Source organism: Antechinus flavipes, chromosome 2, assembly GCF_016432865.1.
Source record: "Antechinus flavipes isolate AdamAnt ecotype Samford, QLD, Australia chromosome 2, AdamAnt_v2, whole genome shotgun sequence".
Lineage (NCBI taxonomy): Eukaryota > Metazoa > Chordata > Mammalia > Dasyuromorphia > Dasyuridae > Antechinus > Antechinus flavipes.
Genome location: NC_067399.1, coordinates 347,572,358 through 347,597,336, shown reverse-complemented (window position 1 = coordinate 347,597,336; position 24,979 = coordinate 347,572,358). Strand labels below are relative to the sequence as shown.

Genomic DNA, 24,979 nt, shown 5'->3' with positions numbered 1-24,979 from the left:
ATCAAGGTAGAGGTTCTCACTCCAGAAGAATGTAAGAATGTAAGCACCTTGGGGGCAAGGACTGGGTTTTGTAATCAGGGTTAGTGGCCTGAGATTTGAAAAGAATCTTTTGGTTTTTTGCCCTCTGCCCTCTACTGTTATCTTTCCCTTCTAGAATAGAAGCTCTTTGAGCACTGGGAACTGGATTGAGTGGGAAACACTACTGTGTTAAGCATTTGAGATAGTCAGGCTTTATCTCACATTTTTAGAAACTGCACTTTAGAATCCATGTGTGTGTGTGTTTCTGTGTGTGTGTATGTTTGTGTGTGTGTGTGTGTGTTTCTGTGTTTCTTAGACCACTCTCTGTGTATCAGAGACTGATACACTTTGTTCATCTTTGTCATGAGCTTTGTCATCAATTTTTTTCTGCATTTATACTCAGACTCCTGATTGTGTTAGTGATCACTATGGTCCTACACAATATGAAACAAAAACATCAATGAAACTAAGAAGTCCTCAATTAGACATATAGGGTCTTCTACTGCAGCCATACCATTAAAATTAAATAAACAAAGAAAAGCAGTTGCTTGTCCTTCATTCTCAAAGAAGATCAAAATGAGATTATGATAGCACAGGCAAGAATGCTTAGTGACAATCCTACAGGATCTCAGAAGGCTTCTAGTTCTACATGCAAAGTTTAAGAAACAAGCTACTTCCACCTCCAAAGTACAGTCTTATTATAGTTTAATATTAATGTTCCAGATCTTTCCTAAGCCACCTTAAAAACAAGAAGTAACAGAAACATACCAAGATGTCTCTGAGCAACAGAAAGGATTCAGAGAAGAGAGAAAGAGGAGATGAAACATGTAGATTACCCTCAATTTGGATCATGATTCTACAAAGTAGCTGCTGAATCTCAGGCAAAACAATAGCATTATCTCTGAGTCAGCTACTAGACCTCAATCCAAGCTAGCATTAAAAAAGATGCGTTAGACCTCAAATAACATCAAGATTACAAAGAACATAAGAAAAAACATAAACCTCAGCTGTCAGTTTGCCTGGTCCTATTTCTACCTTGGGGCCAGGGAAGCTGAGATGGAAGTAGCTAAGAAATTAAGGACTTTTTTCTTGTGCCTAGCAGTCACAAAAAGGCATATCACAGGTCATCTGGGAAATATTAGAGCCAACAATATTCAATGTGGTGCAATAATAAGAATACCCAGTCATAAGGTATTTGGTATCCAAATCTAAGAATTTGGATCCCACTTCTAGGACCCTGCTGAAGTAGCTTAACCATTCTGACCTTCCATCTCATCATTTGTAAAATCAAGAAATTAAGTTAAATAATATTATAGATCCTTTCTAGCTTTAAAATTATCTATGGTTACTCAAAGTTTCTTACAGTCCCATGAGTCAAAGTGTGTCAAAAACTTTACATACCGTGCCACTACCAGGAACTGATCGATCTGCTTATCAATTAATGGATTATATGCTTCCCAAACTTTTGTTTCAAGTTTTGATTGGTCTCTTCCATCTTCCTCACCTAGAAAAGGGAACACATTCTTTTGGAAATGAATAGAATCAAAAATGAATCCTAAGTATTTACCATTTATTACTTCAAAGTACTTGTTGGGACATCACAATGGGATTCATATTCAGATAAAGTAAGTGGAATCAGTGAACTTAAAAAAATTTTTTAATTACTCTATTAGAATAAAACTACAGTTTCCTCTGTAAGTTCATTATGTATTATGCATTTAAAAATATTATCCTGAGAAGGAGTATACACTGATTTCTCTAGAGTATCAAAAGAGTGCATGAGATAAAAAAAAGATTAAGAATCCCCTGAGAGGGCAACTAGATGGTGCAGTGAAGAGAGCACTAGCCATGAAGTCAGGAGGACCTGAGTTCAAATCTAATGCCAGACACTTAACACTTCCTAGTTCTGTGACTCTGGGCAAGTCACTAAACCCTAATTGTCTCAGGGGAAAAAAAAATTCCTGAGATAGGAAATTGCTAATGTTATGTTATATATAATGCTAATTTATAATTCTATTAAATTATAGATCTTGATATATCAAGAAACAGATTTGCAAGATCTGTTTCAAATTAGAGGGCATATCCAATGCAATTTGTTTTCAAGACAAACTTTGAATAAAAAGATATTGATTAGGTTTCTGGGCAAGATGAATAGGACTAAAATAAACAAACATCCTTCTCTTTTCCCCTCCACTCACACATAGGGAAAAGAAAATTCCATCTGAAATACCAACCTAAATTAATATAGATATATGTTTTATATGACTTCACATATTTAATGGATATAATATTGTTTGCCCTATAAATGGAGCAGGAGAGGGGGCTAGAGGGAATTATAGAACCCCAAATTTAGAAATGAATGTAACAAAAGAAAAAAATTAATTTAAATTAATTTTTTAAAAAGAAAGAAAGAAATAGTACCATTGGACCACCTAGGTTGAATCCTAGTTTATCCAGTAGACAACAACTAAGTATTCTTTTAAAGTAAATCTTATTTTAATATAAGGACAATTATTAATAAGATATTACTATATACATATAATCACATATGATTATTATTTAAACATAGACTCTTCTCAGACACAAAAATTTTAATTCAAAGGCGTAGAAAACTGATATAATGTACTTTCTTCAAAAAAGGATTGCTGATCCACAACTATTTCCCTTTCTTTTTCTCTACAAAGATTTATGAGGAAAGGCTTGCTTTGGTCTTGGTCTAGAAAATGTTAATTGACAACCTAAGGAGGTGTAGCAAGGAAGACAACTATGAAAAATAATATGCCAGAGTAGAAAAAGTGCTAGATTTGGATTCAAGAACACCTACATTCAAATCCTCCTTTAGCAGTATGTGACCGTGGGCAATTCTCTTAAATACATCCCAACCATTTTGCTGGCTGCCTTGCTGCTCAGCACGAAACCAAGCCTTAGTTAGGGCCTAGTGTTAGCATTGGTCATCCACCACATCTAAAATCTGCTCCAGTCACACTTCAATTTATTCCTCTAGCTATATTACCATGCTCTTTAAGGTTTCAAGTGCATCTTTTGCTCCCAACCCTCCCCCCAGAAACCCCTATTTTCTTATTTTGAAATAATACATTTTCACTTGATGTAACACTGAGGACTATTACCATTTGGAACCATAATCAAATTAAATCTGCCATTTCTTCTAGACAAAACAGATTAAAAATAGATTTAGATTTAGATTTTTAGAAATACACTCCCAAGGCTCCATTTATTATCCTATATAAGCTTCCAAATCAAAATATTTCTCTCAACTACCACTCCTGGGAATGTAATAATTTTTTATCTTTGTATCTCTGAACCTAATCTGGTGCTATATATATATATATATGTGTGTGTGTGTGTGTGTGTGTGTGTGTGTGTGTGTGTGTGTATACATTACAATTTAATGCTTATTGAATGAACAAAGAGCAATGAGGAAAGTGTTTAAAATATTTTTTCAAAAGAGCAACAGAACTTTTTAACAATTAGAATTTTCCAAAGATAAATAAACTTCCTCATAAGGTGTCCCCAACAAAGATTGAATGTCATTTGACAAGGATATTTTAGAGAATATCAAATTTCTGCTCAATTATAGTTGCTTTACAAATTTATTTCTAACTCTTAACATTCTTGTTAACTTTCTTGCTAATGGTATGACTTCTGAGAAAAAGCAGAGAAGTAGGTAAGCACAATGGATAAGAGTATTTAACATGAGTTTAAAATTGGCCTCAACCATTTACTAGCTATGTGACTATGAGCATATCATTTAATCCTGCTTGCCTCAGTTTCTTCACTTGTAAAATGAGCTGGAGAAGGAAAAAAAGGCAAAATTATTCTTATTTGCCTAGAAAAACCCCAAAATGGGGTTATGAAGAGTTGGACATGACTAAAACAAACAAGTAGAAAAGTTTTATTTTTTATTAGAAAGTTTTTAGTTGGAATTTTATTTTTAGTTAAAAAGCTTTATTTTTCAATCTCTGCTTTCAAGTTAAATCATAAAAACAAACCTCATTCACATAATATGCCCTAGGAACAAAAATATAAATGAATTATCTCTCTCTACACAAAATGATCATATCAATCCCCTTACTCAATCGATTTCTTTCTGTAGCTTTTAAAGCCCTTTGGAACCTGATTCCAATCTATTTTTTTGGCCCTTGGTACATGACTTTTCCTTTGCAATATGAGATTCAGCCAAACTAGACTTCTTTCTGATCTTCAAACATCCAGAATATATATACCTTTGCACTGGCTGTGTCCTTGATGCATGGAACGTACTTTCTCCTCTTATCAACCACACAGAATCTTCTTTTAAGATGCAACTCAAATACTATTAGTGCCCTACCTTCCTACTCTATTTTTAGTTTTTTTATATTTATTCTCTGGGTGCATGTACACACATGTATACACACACGTATCTCACCCATTAAAATGTAGGGGGAGCAAGAAAAATTAATTCTTTGTATTTAATCCCCAGAATCTATCACAATGGAAGGTACAGAGTAGTTGCTTAACAAATGCTTGTTGATTGTTGATGGAAGAGAAACTTCCACCAAAAGAAATCTTTTGCATAGGCTGTCCCTCCTGGAATGCACTCCCTTTTTACTTCTGCCTCTATGAATCCCTGGATTTCTTTAAAGTTAAGCTCAAACAATACCTATCAGACGTTTCCTGATCCCTTAGTTGTTAGTACTTTATTTGCCTATCTCCCTCCAAAAAAAGAAAAGATTTTGAATATATTTATTTTATGCCTTTATGTATTGTCTATCTGATAGAATTTTCCTCAATGCTATTTCTTTTTTTTTTTTTTTAATTCTGAGTACCTAGTCTAGAACTTGGAACACAGTATAAACTGAATAAACTTGTTGATTGATTAATCATAACCTCTCCCTTCCTAATTCATCTGTTTTGTAAAGTGGAATTTTTCCTAAAAAGGTTTGCTTTGTTCACATAGACACTTGAGAATTGGTTAAATACTGGGAAACCAGCTGGTAGAAAATGAAAAGAAACAGACAGATGCTAGATAGATTCCTGCTGAAAGCTATATTCACACAGCAAAAAGCTTAGTCTCCTATAGCCAGTCTATATTTGCATAGCTGAAGGATAGCCTTCAGTCTCAGAGGATTCAATTTCCCAAAGACAGCAAATATCTTAGCAGCCTTCTCTGCATGCAAAGGTTTATGAGGTTGAGAGAAGGAATACTATCTGTTAAATGTGACGTTCACATGAACTATGCAAAAGGTCTTCTTGGGAAAAGGACTTGCCATTTCCTTAATGTAATTTTGGTCACAAGAGACATGGGAATGTCTCATCAAGCAAATATAATATGTAGAAGCTTACCCTCCTTTAGCAAGTCTGTTATATCTGCTTGGTATCTGTTACCCACTCTAATTTCTCCTTTATCAGCTAGAAGAGTCTTCTGTTGTGGATCATAAACTAGAGAATAGAAGAAGAAATCCTAAAACACAAAGATATATAAAAAGCAAAAAAGAGTTAACAAGAGTTTTCATTGTTAAAATTAAGTAATTAAAGAAAAGAAAGACACTGTGGCATAGTGAATAGAAATCTAGCTAGCAGCAGGGTCAGAAAGACATCAGATCAAGTTTTGTCTCTGACATATATTGATTGTATGAGCATATAAACTTTACTTACCCGGTTAGAATCCCATACAACTCTCTAAAAGTAAGTTTTGTCACTAATCTGCATCTGTAGAGAGTTACCTATATTGAAGAAACTATAGATCTATAACAAATAAGCAAAACAAATCCCCAAAGCACTCTAGAAAATTTGGATATTTTATTATTAGTAGTACTGAAACAAAGAGCAATTTTTATACAATTTAATTACAAGGAGAAATACATCATGCAAATCACCTTCATCATAGTATGAAAAACCATATAATGCCCTCTAAGGTCCCTTCTTATTCTAAATTTTGTAATTATGTGATTCAGTTCAACAAGAATTAAGGAACATCATGTCTCCCTAATTATATACCACATGATACAAATTTTCTTTTAAAAACCTACCTGAAAACTTCTCTTTCTATATAAACCTTTATCACCACCAGATACCTTTCACCAACCTTACAGACTCCTAACTTCATAAACTCAAAACAATGCAGACCTGTTTCTACATGAAGAAAAATACAGAATAAAAGCTGTCATATTTCTTTCCTAGTACCCTGCTAAAGCTAAAGCAGTATTAACCAGTCACTCTCTAGGAAGCAAGGGGAATGAAGAAGAGTTAATTACTCCCAATTCCACATTGTTCTTATTATCTTAAGATGCTGACATTTTGTGAGTCATTGAGTACCCAAACAGAAAATAAAGTTCAGCCTAATGAAGAAAATATTAACTATATATCAGAGAATTTGAAAAGTGGGTGAGTCAGCAAAGATAAAAGTAACTGGTTACAGATGGGGGGAAAGGAGACATAAGAAGTGAAAAAATGAACTAGATGGCTATCTCAAAAGCTGGGTATGAATAAATGATAACAAGATTTTACTAATATGTATCTATAGCACTTTCACCTTCCTTGTGAATATATTTTTTTCTTACCTAAAAGATCTGGGAAACAAAACACCTCTACTCCTTCTCTTCATTCCTTCAGTTTAATCAGAATATTTTAATAAAGAACAAAATCATATATGCCAGGAAACAGTAACTCCTTCTCAAAACTATTTCTCTTTTCATTCCTGAATTAGCTATAAATTAAGGGGAAGTAGCACCCAGACAGATTAGAAGACCTTCTACAAAAGGTTTGCTTGGGCACAGCACTACACACAAGAGAAGAACTGATTTCTTTTGTACCTTCCAGGAACCCTATGACCTTTTATAACAAGCCATCTGTTTTTAGGTTTCCCAATCAACAAGGGTTCAGGTCAAAGAAGGGTAGAAATCATTTCTTTACAGATTGTGCAATTTACCAAAACATACTTATAGCTTGAACATAAGCAGGTCCTTATTAAGGGAAAAAAACAACTATAGCTATGAAGAAATGTGAAACAAAGTTAATGTAAGGGGCTCTGCTCCACTTGTATAGACCTATTTCAAGCTGAAAGAATAACAATTTTAATGAATTTCCTACTCAGAGCAAATGTAAGTCTTAAATCCTCAAGGAAATAAGACTATATAATAATATTTCTGTTCAAACTAAGATTTTGAACACTGAATACTGACACATTTTTGAGGATAATTTTATTTGGATCAACATACTGTGAGTATACTGAATATATATACTGTGTATACTAAGATATAGCCCTGGGAAAATATTTATTTAATAAAAAACAAAATTAAGGCCTCAAATTAAATGGAAGTCTCTCTAGTGAACCAAATGCTTTTTTACTCTGCATATATGGGATTCAGAGCAACAGAACTTTTTACTCTTACTAAACACATAAAATGTTTTTAGATAATCTGGGGCTGAGCCTGGGGCTGATGGTGTCATTGTAAACTTCCCTAAAGTCAGAGACATTCAAGAACAGAAAGAACAGTGCTTTCTCCATCATTTCATGGCGGTCACCTTAGTCATTTCTCAGTGAATTTGAAGGCCTAGATAACAGAACATCTAAGTCTTTTTGAAGGACCTATTGGAGGTTAGGAACAAAGACAGAGTCATACCTCCCGCTCCAAGTATGATTTCAAGGACTCCGTCTCATTGAGCAAAGTGACACTACATTTGCCTCTAAAAAAGAAAAGAAATAATAGTTGAGAAAAGAAATATGACTAAAACAATGGTGTATGCAAGAGATTTAGAGAAAGAAAAACATTACTTCTATTTTGAATTTTTACAGTCATTACCGGATATGTGTGGCAGGTAGAGACTCCAGCTGCCGGGACAAGAACAGTTCTCGGTGTCTTAGCTGATGCTTAAGTTTCTCTGGCAAATCAACCATTTCTGGATTTTCCATTTCTTCTTCCATTTCCCCTGAAGAAAAGAATTTAGGATCACTAAGATGTTACTGCCAGGATCCTCCTGATGAATCAGAAGACACAACAAAAGACTAATCTAAATAAATACCACAAAGACTAAATCACAGCCTCTTATACTTGTTATCTCACCTAGCTATGGCATTCCCTGAGTAGGAAGAAAAGCCCAAAATTTCTGTATTCCGAGGTTAAAAATTACAAGCAGAAAACATGACATATTAGCTGGAAAAACATGAAAAATGGTGCTCAAGGAAAAAGCAAATTGAAAAAGAAAGCGAAACTACCATGATGACCATAGCAATAGAATCCAACAAGAGTGATAGGTATAAGATGTTATTTTGGCATTCTTTTTTTTTTACCTACAGAAGATCACTGGTACCCTCCTCACATTCTTCTCCATTGTTTCTAGAAATATTTAGAGAATTCTTGTCCTCACATAGTAATTACACATCTCCATAAAAATACTGAAGTAACAGATCTGGACATATTACATAAAAGCACTGATGGATTTGTCAACACAGATGGAGGTCAGGAGTCAGGCAAGATTGTATCAAAGAAAAACTATCTAAGTCTATGGAACTCCTGAACTGCTTCATTAGATTAATACTTATAACAAAGAAACCACCAGGACCACATGTGAGGGATATCAAGAGTGATCTGTGGCCCTATAATTAGCAGATAAGAAAGAAAGTAACAGAAATCAAATAATCAAACAAGCCCTAACAAGAAAATCATAAGAGATTAGAATCCTTAGATTCTGAAAGAAATCACAAACTTTCAAAAACAAGTTTAATCCTGATAGTCAACCAGATTAACTACTTGACACACCAGATGAAGCCCAAAGACAGAGCACCAACTCTGAGCGGGGCAGAAGGAAAGCAGCATGGAGATGAACCACAATGATGAGAGCCTAAAAACATACAGACAACAGCGAACAAATCCATTACAACATGAGATGCTATAATGGATAAAATGTACCAAAGGGGGGAAAACAGAAGACTCTTGGGCAAGTAGAGGCTAGAAAATCTTTCAGGCTCCACTTTCTTTTATTTAAACTTGAAAAACAAACATCCCAACTATACATAAATAAAGCTTTAAACCTGAGCAAAATAGTGACAGCTAGCCTCAAGTGGTTCCAAAAGAATAGCAAATCAGAAACTTAATGTTTCCCATAACTTATGTTTTCCAGCTACTCTGTAGACACAAATGATAATATGATGGTAAAAAGAATTTTTCAAAAGAAAATTCAGCCAAAGGCCTAATTACCTCTGGCTCATCTTTACTGAAATACTAATTGTCACTTTACTACCCATTTAAGGCTGTCAAATATTAGGCTTTTGGTAGCAATAAAGAAAGTTCCTGTGTTTCCTTTATATCTAATTCCTCCCTCCCTAACTCTACCTGCAATCAAAGGAAAAAGGAAGCAGCATGCAAGCAGGCTATTTGTTTTTTAAGCAATCTCTTATTCTAACCAGGAAATAATTATCCCTCTTTTGGCATATTCTTCTACATATTCTTCTCCTTACCCCCTCCCCTTCCCAGGGACAGATATAAATAACAACCAAGCTAAGTGAAAATAAACAGAAGAAAAAATTTCCTCACAAAGAAAAATCTCTTTTCTTACCTTCCTCGTCGTTTTCTCCCCCTGGTCCGGTTTTATAGTAGACTGACAATGCTATATAACAGACAAACACCACCCATTATGGCACAGGTTAAAGAGAAAGCTTGTAATGTACATTTGATTTTGGTTGTGTGCATCTATTAACACTATCCTTCTGAAATACACCTAAAAGAAAACTACACAAGCAACTTCAACTGAGCCTTAAATAACATCAAGAAAAGATACCTATAACTTTGATATGGCAAAAGTACTATGGACAACTAAAGTCTTTATTTCAGTGTACAGGATCAATACAAGCAAAGGGAAAAAACAGTAGTTGAAAGGGTAAGATATATGACAAGGAACACATCTACTATCCGTAGACATGCAACAACCTCACCTGTCAAGCAGATTATAAAGGAGACTTCCTATTTAATCACAAAAAGAATTAGACAAATCTTTTCCAATTATGAGATTCAGTAATTTACTTAGGTCATGCTGTAGATAGTGTTGGACTTGGAACAAATTCTGTCTCAGACACTAGTTCTGACACCTTAGACAAGCTACTTAAAGTTGTTTTATCTCGAAAATGAGGATACTAATAATACCTTTTTTTTTTTTTTTTTGGTCTGAGGTAACTGGGGTTAAGTGACTTGTCCAGGATCACATAGCTAGGAAGTATTAAGTGTCTGAGACCAGATTTGAACTCGGGTCCTCCTGATTTTACGGCTGGTGCTCTATCTACTGCACCACCTAGGTGCCCCAATAATATTTATCTTTTAAGATTTTTGAGAGGTTTAAATAAAATATTTGGAAAGTACTTTGCAAACTTTAAAGTTTCCATATAAATGCTACCTATTGTGATTGCTGTTGGTATTATTATAGAAACTTAAATAAGAAACACAGGCAAGAAAGTCCACTTTCTCAGTAGTGTTTCTCAGTAGTGGCTCTTTGGCCATTTCCTTTACCAAAAAGGGAAGATTCTAACCAAAAGACTAGAAAAGGAAACCAATCATGGGGCAATGGTCTATTCAGTCAGTAACAGAGAGAATGCAGGACACATAGTTATTGATTAAGAATAAGCCAAAAACCACAAAAGTATATATCCAAAGAGGGTGCACAACAGGAGGAATCCAGTCAAATTTAGGTAAAAACAATCAAGGATTGTGCTGGGAAAACCTTCGGCAAATTGGAAGAGGGTGACTTAGAATCCTGAGCACCAAATACTCTGAAATAGACAGGAATAATGTTTTGCTGGGATTGACTTTAATAGATGCTTCCTGCTTTGATAGTAGATCTTCAAAGGGTTTTTTAAAAAGCAGAGGACGACCATTTCAGAGGAGAGAGAGAACTTTATTAAATAGATAAAATAAAAATCAAACATATTTTATCATTTTACAGGATGAAAAAAATTTAAAATATCATAAAAAAATATCATTTTAGACTTTTCATTCCTGTCACCAGAGGTAACTAAGTGCCAGCCAATCCACACTTGTCTCTCACAAGATATTGTCCTTGATTTCTAATGGTTCCCCAGAGAATGAGTTATTCAACTTATTACTTTATGGTTTCCATATAAATAAGGCAGCACTTAGTGTCTACCTTCAATGCTCCAGTGAGTTTGCTTAGCCTCAGTGTATCAATCACAACTGTATGCTTTTTTTTGCTTTTTATTTTTTCAATCATAGCTCAAGACCTGGGCTCTGCAATGAGTTGAGAAAATAACACCATCATTCTTTTGGGGAAAAAAAAAGAGGAGCAGGACGAGAAAGGGCAGAGAGAAAGTAGAAAAAGAAGGGATATTCTGATAGTAAAACAACTTGAAACTATTAGGAATTCAAAAAAGAAATTTCTTTTAAAAACCCCAAAAGTTAGGATATGATCCCCTTAAAAGCCAAGACCTCCCTCCAAAAGTTACCAGGAGAGAAAAAGCTAAAACCATTAAGTAATCAAGTCCTGGGTGTTGGAACAGATGGTAAGAACTAAGAGATTTAGGGGAAAAAAAATTAAAACTCTACAAAATTACTTAAAAAAAAAAAAAAGATAGGATTGAGATCCGAGAAAAATTATTTCCTTGCTTAGTTTAATGGTTATCCAACATTTAAGTTTTCATTTCAGTTTTGAGGGCCTTGTGACAGAAAATACAAAAATGAATAAAACACAGGCTTTGCCCTCAATTGCTTAAAACTTCCATTTGTCCATTCCTGTTGCTACTGTCTAGCATAACATGACATGACAATGAAAGCAATATCAATTTGCAATAATAAAAACCATCAAAGATTTGGGAAACTAATTAGAAATAAGAACTCTATTGGAAGAATTTTCATCATTCGTGGTCTGCCAGAATACAGTTAAAATGACAATATTTCAAAAATGAAGACTCTTTAATACAAAAATAATCAGAATAATAAAGGGTTTCTTCAAAGAACAGGATAAAACCATGATGAAATGTATGTGGAAAAAGAGGTAAGAAAATCAGCCATTCTATCTGTCCTTCAGGATTCCTCTATCCCCTCTTCCTCCAGTTGGGGTGGGCAAAAAGCAAATGACTATGTTAGTATTTCAAAAATAGTTAAAATTTTATATTACTACATTTCTCCTCATAACAACATTCTAAATTAACACTAAAGATATAATTATTCCATTTTTACAGATGAATAAACTAAAGCTTATAGAGTTTAAGTGATTCACCAATGATAACAAAGCTTGTTAGCTTTAATAAATAAATGTTAAAATGATGTTAATAAATACTGTAGTTCAAATATGGCATTTGAACTAAGGTCTCTCCTGAATTCTGGGAAGATGCTCTTTTCACAAAAAAAGAAAAGTCAGGAAGAGGAATTAAATAACTATCCTTGGGAAAACTGGTTACCAATTTAGTGGAAATATATTGGGATTCACATTTCACACTATAAATATCACTGTATTCCAGATAGATGACATGGTTTGAACACAGCATGAATTTTCCATTAGCATATGCTGGCAATTCTGATCATATACACCAGGCTAAAATCTTAACAGTGGCTGTAGATGAAACTTCACAAATTCCTACCCTAAAAGTTTCAAGAATCCCTTGGTTCTCTCACCTTTTTTAAGCTACTACAGGCTCTGTTCTCTTTTTGAAATGACAATCACAGCATTTACTACTTTATAACTGAGGACAAAGCATGTAATCTCCCTAGACTTCAGCTTCCATCTGTAAAATGTAGGAATGAAATGAAAGGGTATCTGGCATTCTCTTTAGCTATAATCAGGAGAGATTCATCTTCTACTGAAACTACCTTGGCCCTCAATACCTAAAATTCTGTTTCATTACCCTGTTCTTTTCTGACTTACCCTTATAATTAAGGAAAAAAAAAATCCTAAGTAGATTCTTTTGAACACAAGTAAAAATGTTTTCAATTTACTTTCATTTCCATCACAACCAGTTCCACCTAGTCCCCTTTCAAATGGATGTTTTTTGGCTTCAATGACTTTCAATGTTCTTGGAGCATCATGCCAGTTTCCAGCCAAATTGAGGCAAACACTAAGATTTCTGCTATAATATTGCTCTGCTGACCTCCTATGGAAAGCTTTAATTACATAAAGCTGCAGAGAAAATTTTTTTCTTTTCCTTCAACTGAGATATAAAAAGAGACAGCAGGAAAATTCTGAAAGATCAGGGTTCATAAGAGCATCTAATGTGATAAAATCATCTTGAAAGATATCTCAAAACTGTCCTAGGACTTTCCTTGATGACTGATCCCTATGAAAACCAGGAAAAGGAGAGGAAACAGTAAACTCCAACAGGCATGGTGCTGTGTGAATGAAGCTCTTATCTTAAGTCTATCTCAATCAATAGGATGGAAAGAAATAGCAACCAGCCTCATAGCAGATAGATAGAGTAATGGATTTGAATCAGTAAATCTGGAGTCAGGCATGTCTGAACTCAGTTCTGGCATGAGAAAGTATCTCTGTAGCACTAAGCAAATCAATTACCCTCTCAGTTTTAACTTCTTATTTTTAAGAATTGGATAATAACAGCACCTATAAGAGGTTTCTTATAAGGATCAAATGAATATATAATATAAAAAGTGCTTTACAAATATTAAAGTATCATAGAAACATTAGTTATTACTAATCTTACCATGGAATAGGAGGTACATGTTATAGCTGGAGAGAATACTACATTAAAAGCGTTTATTAGTAAAAGAAATTTAAAAAGTAAATACACAAACTTTCTAGGTTAGGAAACTTTGAAACACAAAATATGAATGTAGGCTCTGAATAATTGTCTAGGTTATCAAGATGCAACATCACATCTGCTTCAGGTCCATGGTAGTTTTATTTATACATTAAAAACCCAAAATCATCTATTAATGATAAATGCAATGAACATAAGTATGCAAGAGCATACATTGCATCACTTTGATGTTCTCCCTCAAGTTGTCAAGAAACCTCATAAACAGTACCCAAAACACTTTTGTTAGAGGGTTGAGCCATAAATTCCAAAATCTTAAGGAGGGACATGAAATGTTATGATATAAACCTCACAACTTAATTTCTACTATGGTAGCAAACTGTTGAATTTGGTAGCATGGGGTCTATAAAAAGGAAATAAGGAGGAAGAATACAGAGAAGAAAATGTGATGTTCCCTAACCAAGTCAATTTCTTTAAAAAAAAAAAAAAAAAAAAAAAAAAAGAAAGAAAGAAAAGAAAAAAGAAAAGAAAAAAAAAAAAAAGAACTTCTGAAATCCAGAAGGAAAAAGAGAGTTCCCAGGAGATTGAGCAAGGAGACTCTCAAAAGAAGGAACTAAAAAGAGGGGTAAGAAATATAGAAATCTTCATTCACTGGTGAAAGTGGGTCCTATAAATTGGTATTCTCATAGGAGATGATATTCTATAAAAGAAGATAGGGGTCTTACAGAGGATATGACCTGAAAGAATTTTACTGTTTAGAGAGACTAGTGTGGTCTCACAGACACTGTGTGGTAAGTTCAAGGCAAATTGGGGGTAAGGGTAGGGGGAAATTACCATGAGGAGGAAATAAGTCACAATAAATTCCACAATTAGGGACATAAAAATTCCTAATCTGAGGAACACTTCTATCAACTAGAAGAAATGGCATTTTTTAAAAAGGAAGCACAACAGAAAAAAAGGAAGGGGGAGGGGCAGAGAAGAAGAGCCATAAGGCAATAACATAAAAACTGTTTAGAAGAAAGAAATCAAAACAGGTATCTTATATCCCATTAGTATGAGCCCCATCCCCTCATCCCTCCCTCCCCCTCCCCCCCCCCCCCCCGGGCAAAAAAAAAAGCAGGAGTTGCAAATGTCTTCAAAGCCAAAACAAACTTCAAAATATTAACTATACTGAAAGAAATCACAGACTACAAACTAAGATTGATAGTAAACTTATATCCTGCAAATACCTCAGGATATAAATTCATAAAAGAAAAAAAGTTAAGTGTACTTAACAGTGAAATCCTAAATAGAGACTTAAGGAAAAATCATATATTATCATATATTATTGAATTATATATAAGATTATAAAATTCTTAGACTTTCTGAAAAATATGAACAAGAAGAGACCTATACATTACATTTTAAGAGATCTATCAGAACCAGAAAACAAAATAGAAAGAAAAAGACTATCCTATTCACTCTCCAAACTTCTTCAAAATGCAAATCCCAGTTCCCAGTTTCCAGTTCAAGGGGAAAAAAAAAAAACTACAATCAGCAGATGGAAATAAAGAACTCAAGTACCAAAGCAGGATCACATGTAAATCTGTCCCTCAGTTATTTGTAAAATGAGGAGAATCACAGCACATAACTACCAGGATTGTTCTGAGGATAAAGAAGATAATTAAGACTTAGAACATTGTTTAGCATATAACAAGTGCTAGGTAAATGGCATTATTTTTATTACTAATATTACTTCATTCTTATTTAGCAGCTATAGCAGTGGCTTGGAATATAATATACTGAAAGGCAAAGGTATATAGCCAAGAAAACGTTATTTTGCTAAACAGCATAACTCTATAGGAGAAAAACACAGACTTTTAATGAACAAAGGGACTTTCAAGCATTTCTGATAAAATAATCAGAACTACATAGAAACTCAAATAAAAACATTTTAAAAATAAATGCCTAATTTATATAAATTAAAATAAATAAAATAAGGATAAACTGTATACATTCTAATACATGGGAATGATATCCGTTTCTCTTCAGAACCCTATCATCCCAAGGCAATCCCAATAAACTTTGGATAGAAAACACGATCTGCATTCAGAAACAGAACTATGGAGATTAAATATAAATCATCACATACTATGTTTGTTTCTTTTTTGCTGATGTTTTTTCCCCTGTTGTCTGGTTTTTCTGGCTCAATATGATTCACAAAAAATGTGTATTTAGAAAGTTAATATAGATGTAGAACCCAGAAAAAAATAAAACAATTAAAAAAAAAGAACCCTATCATCATCATCAGAAATAGAGGGATTAGAAAGTGTGAGAGTGGTATTATTAAGTCTTGATCCTAAAAGAAGAAAAGAGAGAAGTAGAGAAATGGGGATGAAGCACTGAAGAAAAAAAGATGTTGAGGGAAAATTATCTCATATAATTGCAATGAACCAGTAGAAGCCTACACAAAGAAGTTAAGAAGAACAACTGACACAAACCTTATTCTCTCATACCTGGCTCAAACCTTATTTTCACATAAACTGTTCAAAGGAGGGAAGAAAAACACACAGATAAAGAAATACATTTCATTCCAACAGGGATACCAGAGAAACAGGATAGGAGGGAAAGGAGAATAAGATTAATCCTAAGCAAAAACAAACTTTAAGACTGTACACAAATACTTACAACAGAAAATGCCCAGTGTTGAGGATTGGAATGTCTTGTTCATGGAACACAAGGAAGCCAGTGTTGCTGGATCAAAGAGTACGTGTCAAGAAATAAAGTGTAAAAGAAAGTGGAAAGGAAAGAGGAAAGAGCTTGTTAGAATTCTTAAAAGGTGCTAAGTCAGTGGAATTTAGGAGACAATGATTAAATCTAATTTAGCATTGATTTAATTCTACAACAAATAATGGTTTCCTAGTGATGTAATGATTGGAGTATACTCAGTGTGCAGCATATAAGCACAAAGCTCTCAGGGCCAAAGAGCACTCTGGGAGATTGAGAAGCCAGGATTCAGTTGGGCAGAAGGAAGGAAGACAGAGAAGAGTTGGCAGGCTGTCGTGTGAAGAACACTGAAACCAAGATCCGGAAGGTCTCCAGAAAGCTAGTCGAGATCCAAGTGAAGGAAAGAGAAAATAAAGGATATAGATTTTAACAGCTGGCTGCATTTGAGGTACACAGAACCAAAAGAAGGCTGCTCCCAGAGAACGATTATATTTTAGGGAAGAGAATATTACAAGGGCTAAGTTATAAATATTAAGCAGAGCATTTTGTATGTGATCCCAAGAGGCAATAGGGGGCTTGTAGAGTTTATTGAATAGAGAAATGATGGTCAGACCTGTGCTTTAGCAAAAATCATTCTGGTTGCTGAATAAAGGACTAGAGTAGAAAGAGACTTAAGGCAGGCAGACCCACCAAAAATCGATTGCAAAATTCCAGGTAAATGTGGGTACTGTAATATTAGGGTACTTTGTACTGCTACAAAGATGAAATCAACAGACCTTAAAAAAACTGGATATGGAAGTGGGGTGAGGTAAGATAGTGAAGTATTGAGAATAAGTAGCAAAATTAATGTTGTCCACTATAGAGGGGAAGGCAAGAAGGTGGAAGTGCTTAAGAAGAAAGGAAAGAAGTTCTGTTTTAGACATACTGAAATCAGTAGTTTTGAACATACACAGAAGACTGAGCTCCTTGAAAGGAGAATGAGAAGATGCAAAGGAGTAATAACAGCATATCATTTTATTGCTCTTGCTTTTTTTTTTTTGTCATTTTAAGTCTTACTGATGAGAATACTATCATTCATAATTATTTGTGAACTGCATTAATATAATACATATAAGCCTTAGTCCTACAGGTACAAAGGGGAACAATTAAAAGAATTTCCTTATAAGACTACTGTTAGAACCCACTCTATTTTCCGGATTTTACTCTATAGCTATCTTTTAAAGAAAATATGACATATAAAGTTAAAAAGGCATTCACCACAGAGGTATCATACACAAAATTCTTGCTCAGGGCTTTCTTATATTGTTATAATTTACACACAGATGGTGCCCCTGAGGAGGCAGCAATTTTAAGATTAATAAAGGATCAATTCTGAAGATATTTAAAAGAGAAGCAGTCAATAAAGATTTGGAAAAAGTCGTGAACTTTATTCCAACAACAAAAAGATGACTGAAGGCAATTAAAAATTTAAAATTACCAACCCACAAAGTTCATTTCCCATCTTGAAAAAAATTTTATGCAAATAATTTACATATACACTGAGAGTATAATGAAAAATGACTACTTTTCAGACTAACTTATGGAAGTCGATGTAGAAATTAAGGCAGAAACATTAATGGAAAGTTAGCGAAAGAACTTTCTTTGCAAACCAAAAATCAGAAAAAAATTTATAACCTGAGTCATTGACTCTTCAATGTTCCCCAACCTTTCTAAATCTAATCCATTTTCAAATATTATCCATTCAACCCCTAAACTATCTCTTCATTTCTTTTATCCATATCTTTTACCATATGGGTACTGATAATTATTTTGATCAGGGAGCCCCGAAACTCTCTAAAATTCCTTCAAGGAGAAAGTCTTCTTGAATCCTGCGCCTCTATAAAAAACTCTGTCAAAGAAAAACAAGATAAATAGCTTCATTCTGTTATCTAGGTGGGACTGGTTGAGTCTGGAGCTGGAGAATTTCAACCCTATTGAACTGAAGAAACATCCATTCAAATTCCAAGATTGTCTATTCTGATTCCAGCTCAAACTCCATCCATCAGCCCCTATTGGGAGCAGGCCTCGGCTTGTAGCTAAGGCTTCTATTATAAAAAGAGCAAATTTTAAGTCCAGTCCTTGCAGAGGACCTAACATGCCATACCATGCCATGCCATGCCAAGCCAAGGAAACCTCTGCCCGCTGAAATAATATTCTCTTTCAGCATTACCTCTCTTTATCTTCCTCACCTATTTTCCTAATAAGACTTTATACCTCTCTGTCAGGATTTCTCTACTAGAAACGTTACTTCTCTGCTGGGACCTTGCCTTAAAAATTCAGTCTTTCTATTCATGCTTAACAAAGGCTGACTTCCCAATACCAATAATAAACTACTTTTTATCAGTCTAGTTTCCCGGTTCATAAATTCCTTTACAAAGGACCTCTGCACCACCAAAAGGGGGTTCCTACAATTCCCTACCATGCATGGAATCCCAAAGGGGATTTAGGAAAGCCAAACCTCTTAATTTGGTTTCCTGAACCCCAAACCTGCCACTAACCTCATCATTTAACTCCTTGACAACCAGGAACCCTAATCTCATCATTTTGGTTCCCTAAATCTAATCTCATCAATTTCAAACTTTCATGATCTTTCACCTAGGTAGATAGATAATATGATAACGTATGAGACCTTGGGTCTGGAAGACCTGAATTCATATCGTGCCTCAGACTTACTATGTAATCGTAGAAAAGTCAAACCTCTACCTCATAGATTTCTGCCTAAATTTTCACATCTATAAGGTAGAGATCAAAATAGCAGCTACCTCCCAAGGTTACTGTGAAAATCAAATGAGTTTATACTTATAAAGCACTTCTCAGTATAGCAATATAAATGTTATCATCATCAAAATCATCATCATCATCATTATCTAGATTATGTTGCTACAGCTTACTAGTGCCATATATACACAATAACTCTGGAAAACTCAAGCATCTCTCAAAGGACAGAATTAAGCGGTTGTCTTATTTCACCACATTAAGTCTCCAACCTATTCATATAAATACATTTCCAAATCTAAATTATGTCAAATAAGACTTAGAAGCCTTCTGAAAATTAATGTTTAACAAGAACTAGAAGGGACTCCACAAATTACATGGACAGTTCATTTCTGCAAAATTAACCATTCTAAAATTTCCAGAAAGAACACACAATTTTGCCAAGTGAGATAGTAGAACTTCTTCTTTCAGACAATCTACTTCAATCTCCAAGATCCATCTTTGGGCACTATCAGGATTCTGAGTAGCTATTTACTATGCTAGCTTCATTCACACCTTCCCAAAAAGTCTTCATTTAGTTTAAAGGCTATCCGCTCTAAACATAGTCCTTGTTGTTACTGTTCAATCATGTTTGACTTGTCATGACCCCAATTTGATGTTTTTCTTGGCAGAGATATTGGAATGGATTGCCATTTCTTTCTCCAACTCATTTTTTACAAACAAAGGAACTTAGGCAAATAGGCATAGCTAGTAAGGATTTGAGGTTGGGTTTAAACTCAGATCTTCCTGAATCCAGGACCAAGTTCTACCCACTGCATTAGTTAACTGTCCATAAACATAGTCCATTCTTCCAAAAAAAGACAGCCAAATTTCAGAGTCAATATTCACAGAAAATGGGGAAAACAAGATACCTGAAAATTCTCAATGATATGTAAAAGTCTGAATAGATCACAATCTTAGGTGATATCACAAATGATTGCCATAAACCTAGAAAGAAATCTCTTGGGAGATGTCATGCATATTCAATTCAATCTTCATAGCAGTATTGCTCAAGATCCTTTCACAAGATTTTGATGAAGGCAAGGAAGATAGGAATTATGAGATTTACAAACAACTAAAATTATTATCTGATAAAATCAATCAAGACTCAGAAAAATTTGTGCTTATGGAAAAAGCAATACACTTCGAATCAGCAGGCATGGATTTGAATCCTACCTCTGGCTCTTACTAAGTATGTGATCTCAGGTAGGTCACACTTTGCTCATCTGCACAATGAAAGAGTTGAACACATATTCTTTAACACCTGATTTCTCTCACTGCAAATCTGCAATTAGGGTTAGGTGAGAATACTATGTCAAACCCACTAAGATTTCTATAAGGAAAAAGGCCCTACAATTTGTATGTGAGATTTTACACACACACACACACACACACACACACACACACACACACACACACACACACTCTGCTTATACATAATAGATAGAAGTGAAAGACAATTTAGAAGAAGCAAAAACCAGAAATAACCTAACTATCATAGGTCTCCGAGAAGAATAAAAAAACAAATCCAACCAAAAAACTTAACACCATAATATAGGAAATAACAAATGAGAACAGCCCAGAACTTCTAAGCATAGAATACAAATTACAGTGAAGAAATTAAGACTGTCTATAGAAAAAACTCTCAAGGCTTCAAAAATCAAAACACCAAAGTTAAATTGAACAATTCAATTTAGAAATAAGTGCTTCAAGTCATCAGGAGAAAGCCTTCAAATACAAAAGGAAGGAAAGGAAATTCAAATAATGCAAAACTATTTTGTATCCACCAGGAACAATAGGAGAGAATAGCATAATATGTTCCAAAGAGTAATGGAGGTTAAGAAGCAACCCAGGGAAAACTACCCTACAAATGTAAGTTTAAACTTATGTAAAAAGAAATCAACATTTTAGAAAGAAAACTATACATTATACCTATAGTCTTAGAAAGAGAAGAACCTATAGGGAAAGTAGGTGAAGAGGGAAAAAGAAGTGAAAAGGGCTGAGATAAAAGATAGGACAGGGCACTGGTAAGGTGGTGACAAGGAAAAAGTAAAGTCAATGAATGAATCTATAAAAGAGAGAGGGTCCATTCAAGGGGGTAAGTACTTTAATCTGGCTGTGGTCCACTGGATTTGGTGCTTGAAAAGATCATTTGAACTACATCAGGAGAAAAGTTGAAACTGTGAAGGATACCTGGTGTCTGGAAGTAAGAAATAAAGGAACCAGGCAGAAAAAAGGAAAAAGCAATTGGAAATTTAAAAAAAAAAAAACAAAAACAAAAAACCCCACAATATTTAGAAGATACTAGATGGGGGAAAGCATAGACCCTACCAAGAAGTAATAATTCTCTGAAATCTTCAATAAATGTCACTGTTCTCAGAATTGGACAACAGAAAAGGGACTTAATAGGATAAGCTCTACTCTACATGGGAAAAACCAAAGAGTATAGTGGCTGGAAAAGGATGCCTTGGAAGTTTTGATTGTATAAATACTACAAAGAAAAGCAAGAAAACAGATAATTATAGGGGTTATGAATCAGAGAATGAGGGTCTAGAGAAAACAGAAAATTCAGGTATATAATGAAAGGAGTGAGAGAAAATACTTTTTGGAAAGGAGTGGGAAAAAGTTTAAATTAAAAAAAAAAAAACTACTTGAAAGGAAGGGGAAATCTACTTGATTGAGAGACAGAAAAGGAAAAAAAAAAAAAAAAAGAGGGTAGTGGGGTGGAAACAATTATATGACCAGATAAAAGTTTGAAGGAAAACAAACTAATAATAAGTAAAACTCCAAAGGGGATTGGGTAGCAAATGAGGCCAGGGCATGAGAGAGAGTCAGTGGAAACAGGATCACCTTAAAAAAGATTAAAATAAAGTAACTGAGGAACAGAGCACTGTGCTTACAGCAGAAGAGGGAAAAAATCTTGGAGAAAGAAAACACTCAATATTAGGGACAGAAAAAAAAGTAAAACTAATTCTCCTAACTCTAAATGATATTAAATAATCCAGTAAGACAAAAGAATGAAAAATAAGAAAAGAAAAACCCTACTCACAACAAAACCAAAGACTTAAGAGGGAATAATCAGAATATATGATGCACAAAACTGAATATACACATGCAAAAAATCCCCAATATTTTCAAAAATATATCTAAACTATAAGAAAACCAGTTAGAAATATTAAATAACCCAGTCTCAGAAAAGGAAACAAATATATATATAAACATACATTCTAAGAAAAATAATACTTGATGCTGATGAATTCTGTTGTCTTTCATTCTTAAAGAGGACCAAAATGATATCAACGTGTCAAGTTACAATGATTGTGGCTAATCATAATAATATAGACTTGAAATGCTATGTCACAGGTCAGGGATAAAAAATTCATGTTTTTAGATTCCCTAAATATGCACACCTCATGTTTCTTTTGAGCTCCTTCAATTCTGCTTTGCTCACAGAGCACACCACCTTCTCTAATGAGGGCATGCTATGTTAGGCAGTTCTATTAACACTGTTTCCATATCATGCAATCAATCCTATAATTTTTATAAGAAACCTTGGGAATATCGTTGTATTGCTTTTTCTGACTACTATCATGAGGCCTGAATTCTCCATAAAATAAGCTTTTTGGCAATCATACATTTGGTATTCAAGCAATGTGACAGACCAAGAAAGTTACATTTTCTTCAAGTAGGGTTTGAATATTTGGCAATTTAGAGAAAGGACCTCAATATCTAGCATTTCATCCTGCCAGGTAATTTTCAGACTCTTCATAAGACAATTCAAATGGAAGAGATTCAGATTACTGTCCAGGTTTCACAGGCATACAACAGTGAGGTCAACATGATGGCTCTGTAGGCTTTCAGCTTAGTAATCGATATGTCTTTTCTCTCATTTTTTCCTTCAGAGCATCCCAAATACTAAGCTAGCTCTGGCAATGCATGTGTCAACCTTGGAAAATAATACTGTCCAAGGTAAGTGAACTTATCCACATCATTCAAAAATTCTACATTTGCTGCAACTGATGGTGTGGTAATGGCTTAGAGAGCACCTTGGCAATGTTAGCCCAAAATTAGCACAAGCAGCAGAGAAGCAATCCATACTTTGTTGTATCTCCTTACAAGGCTGCATTGAGTGCATAATCATCTGCAAACAAAAAATCATGCATTAACATGCCTTGTCCACTTTAGTTTTGGCTTGTAGTCTTTTCAACCTGAAGAATTTGTCACCAGTGCAGCAGCTGACCTTGATGCCATGTTCTTCCTCATTGAAAATGTTTGACAATGTAGCTGAAGACATCATGCTAAAAACTAGGGGAGCAAGCATACAGCCTTGTTTCACTCCATTAGTGACTGAGAAAACTTGAGAGCATTGGCCACTGTCCAGAACCTGAATAAGCATGCCATCATGAAACTAAAGAACTACAATGATGAACTTCTCTGGGCAACCAAATTTTGACATAAGTTTCCATAAGCCCTCATGACTGACAGTTAGTTATCAAGGGCCTTGAGCAAACTTATAAATGTTGTATACAGACCTCTGTTCTGTTCCTGGCATTTCTCCTGGAGTTGTCAAGCAGCTGACACTATCCTTACTGTTCCTCTACCCCACTGAAGCCACACTGGCTCTCAGGTAGATGGCCTTCTTCCAGATATAGGATCAGCCTATTAAGGAGGACCTTGGCAAGAATCTTACCAGTAATCACTAAGAGAGAGACACCTCTGTGATTGTCATAGGACAATCTATTCCCTTTACCTTTTTAGAGTTGAACAATGAAAGTGTCCTTGAACTCCTGAGAGATAAAACTCCTCTTGTTATAGAAACTGGAAAATTTCAGTGAGCTTTAGTATGAGCAATGGATCTTTTAAACCTTGTAAATTTCAGTTGGAAAAGAATCAGCACTAGAGACTTTTTCATATAAAAGAAGCCTTGATGGCATTCAAAATCTCTTTAATTTTTGAAAGTTCAGCTAGGGAGGAATTGATATCAAGATCTTCAGCTAAACTGTCAGTGGCTTCACCATTAATTGATGATTGTCTGTTGAGAACATCCACCTCTCAAGGCTCAAGAATATCCTTAATTCTAATCAAAATGGTTACACCAGCAATAAATGCATCGTAGGTTTTTGACTCAAATAGCCTTCAGGGCAGAATATAAACACTGTGGATTGTTACTGTCAGCATAAAACTGAATTTCATTTGCATTCTTACTGAGCAGAGATTAACTGTCTTACTAGAAAACCTGGTGGAATTCTTGTTTTCCAATGAATAGTTTCTGAATTTCCCCATCATTTTTGTTTTTCTTTTTGCACTTAATAGTATTTTATTTTTTCCAATTACATGTAACTGTTGGAATCTTTACAAACTGCTAACTCCTTAGAGTTGATAGATTATTGATCTGATCTTATAAGAAGATGTTTTGGACCAGAACCTGAAACAAGGTACTAAATAGAACTAATTGATACAATGCTTGTGTTCACACCTTTACTCAATGGAATTCACAAGTATGAGAAATTGATAAAGTTAACTGTGTAACTTTGTGAGTTCACACCTCCCTTGAAGCTCTTAGGGCCAGAGAGCACTATGAGAGAAAACCCATAATCCCTCTCTCTCTCATATCCCACAATTCCTATCTCTCACATATAAGAGACAGATTTCAGCTGAATTACGCCACAAGCCCTCTCTCCAAGGCAAGAGAGATTCATTCCGATATTTTCCACTTGGCTGGCTGGTGGTGGAAGAGAGTTCAGCTGGATT

At 34.6% G+C, this 24,979-nt stretch overlaps 1 protein-coding gene across 6 annotated transcripts in view; it reads right to left on the bottom strand.

Moving 5' to 3' along the window:
• MTA1 (metastasis associated 1) overlaps positions 1-24,979 on the bottom strand; it is a 255,336-nt gene that overhangs the window by 102,929 nt on the left and 127,428 nt on the right. For 3 of the 6 annotated variants that reach the window (XR_007950699.1, XM_051977993.1, XM_051977994.1), the window contains exons 4-8: positions 9,574-9,624; positions 7,821-7,947; positions 7,641-7,704; positions 5,362-5,479; positions 1,420-1,522 (exon numbers count right to left, since the gene is read on the bottom strand). Coding sequence is in view for 5 of the 6 variants with exons in the window: in XM_051977993.1 (XP_051833953.1) it covers positions 1,420-1,522; positions 5,362-5,479; positions 7,641-7,704; positions 7,821-7,947; positions 9,574-9,624 (463 nt within the window). In the remaining variant the exon portion in view is untranslated. Of the gene's footprint in view, positions 1-1,419; positions 1,523-5,361; positions 5,480-7,640; positions 7,705-7,820; positions 7,948-9,573; positions 9,625-16,396; positions 16,510-24,979 lie in introns of those variants that run through there. The other 3 variants (XM_051977995.1, XM_051977996.1, XM_051977997.1) reach the window with 2 other exon arrangements.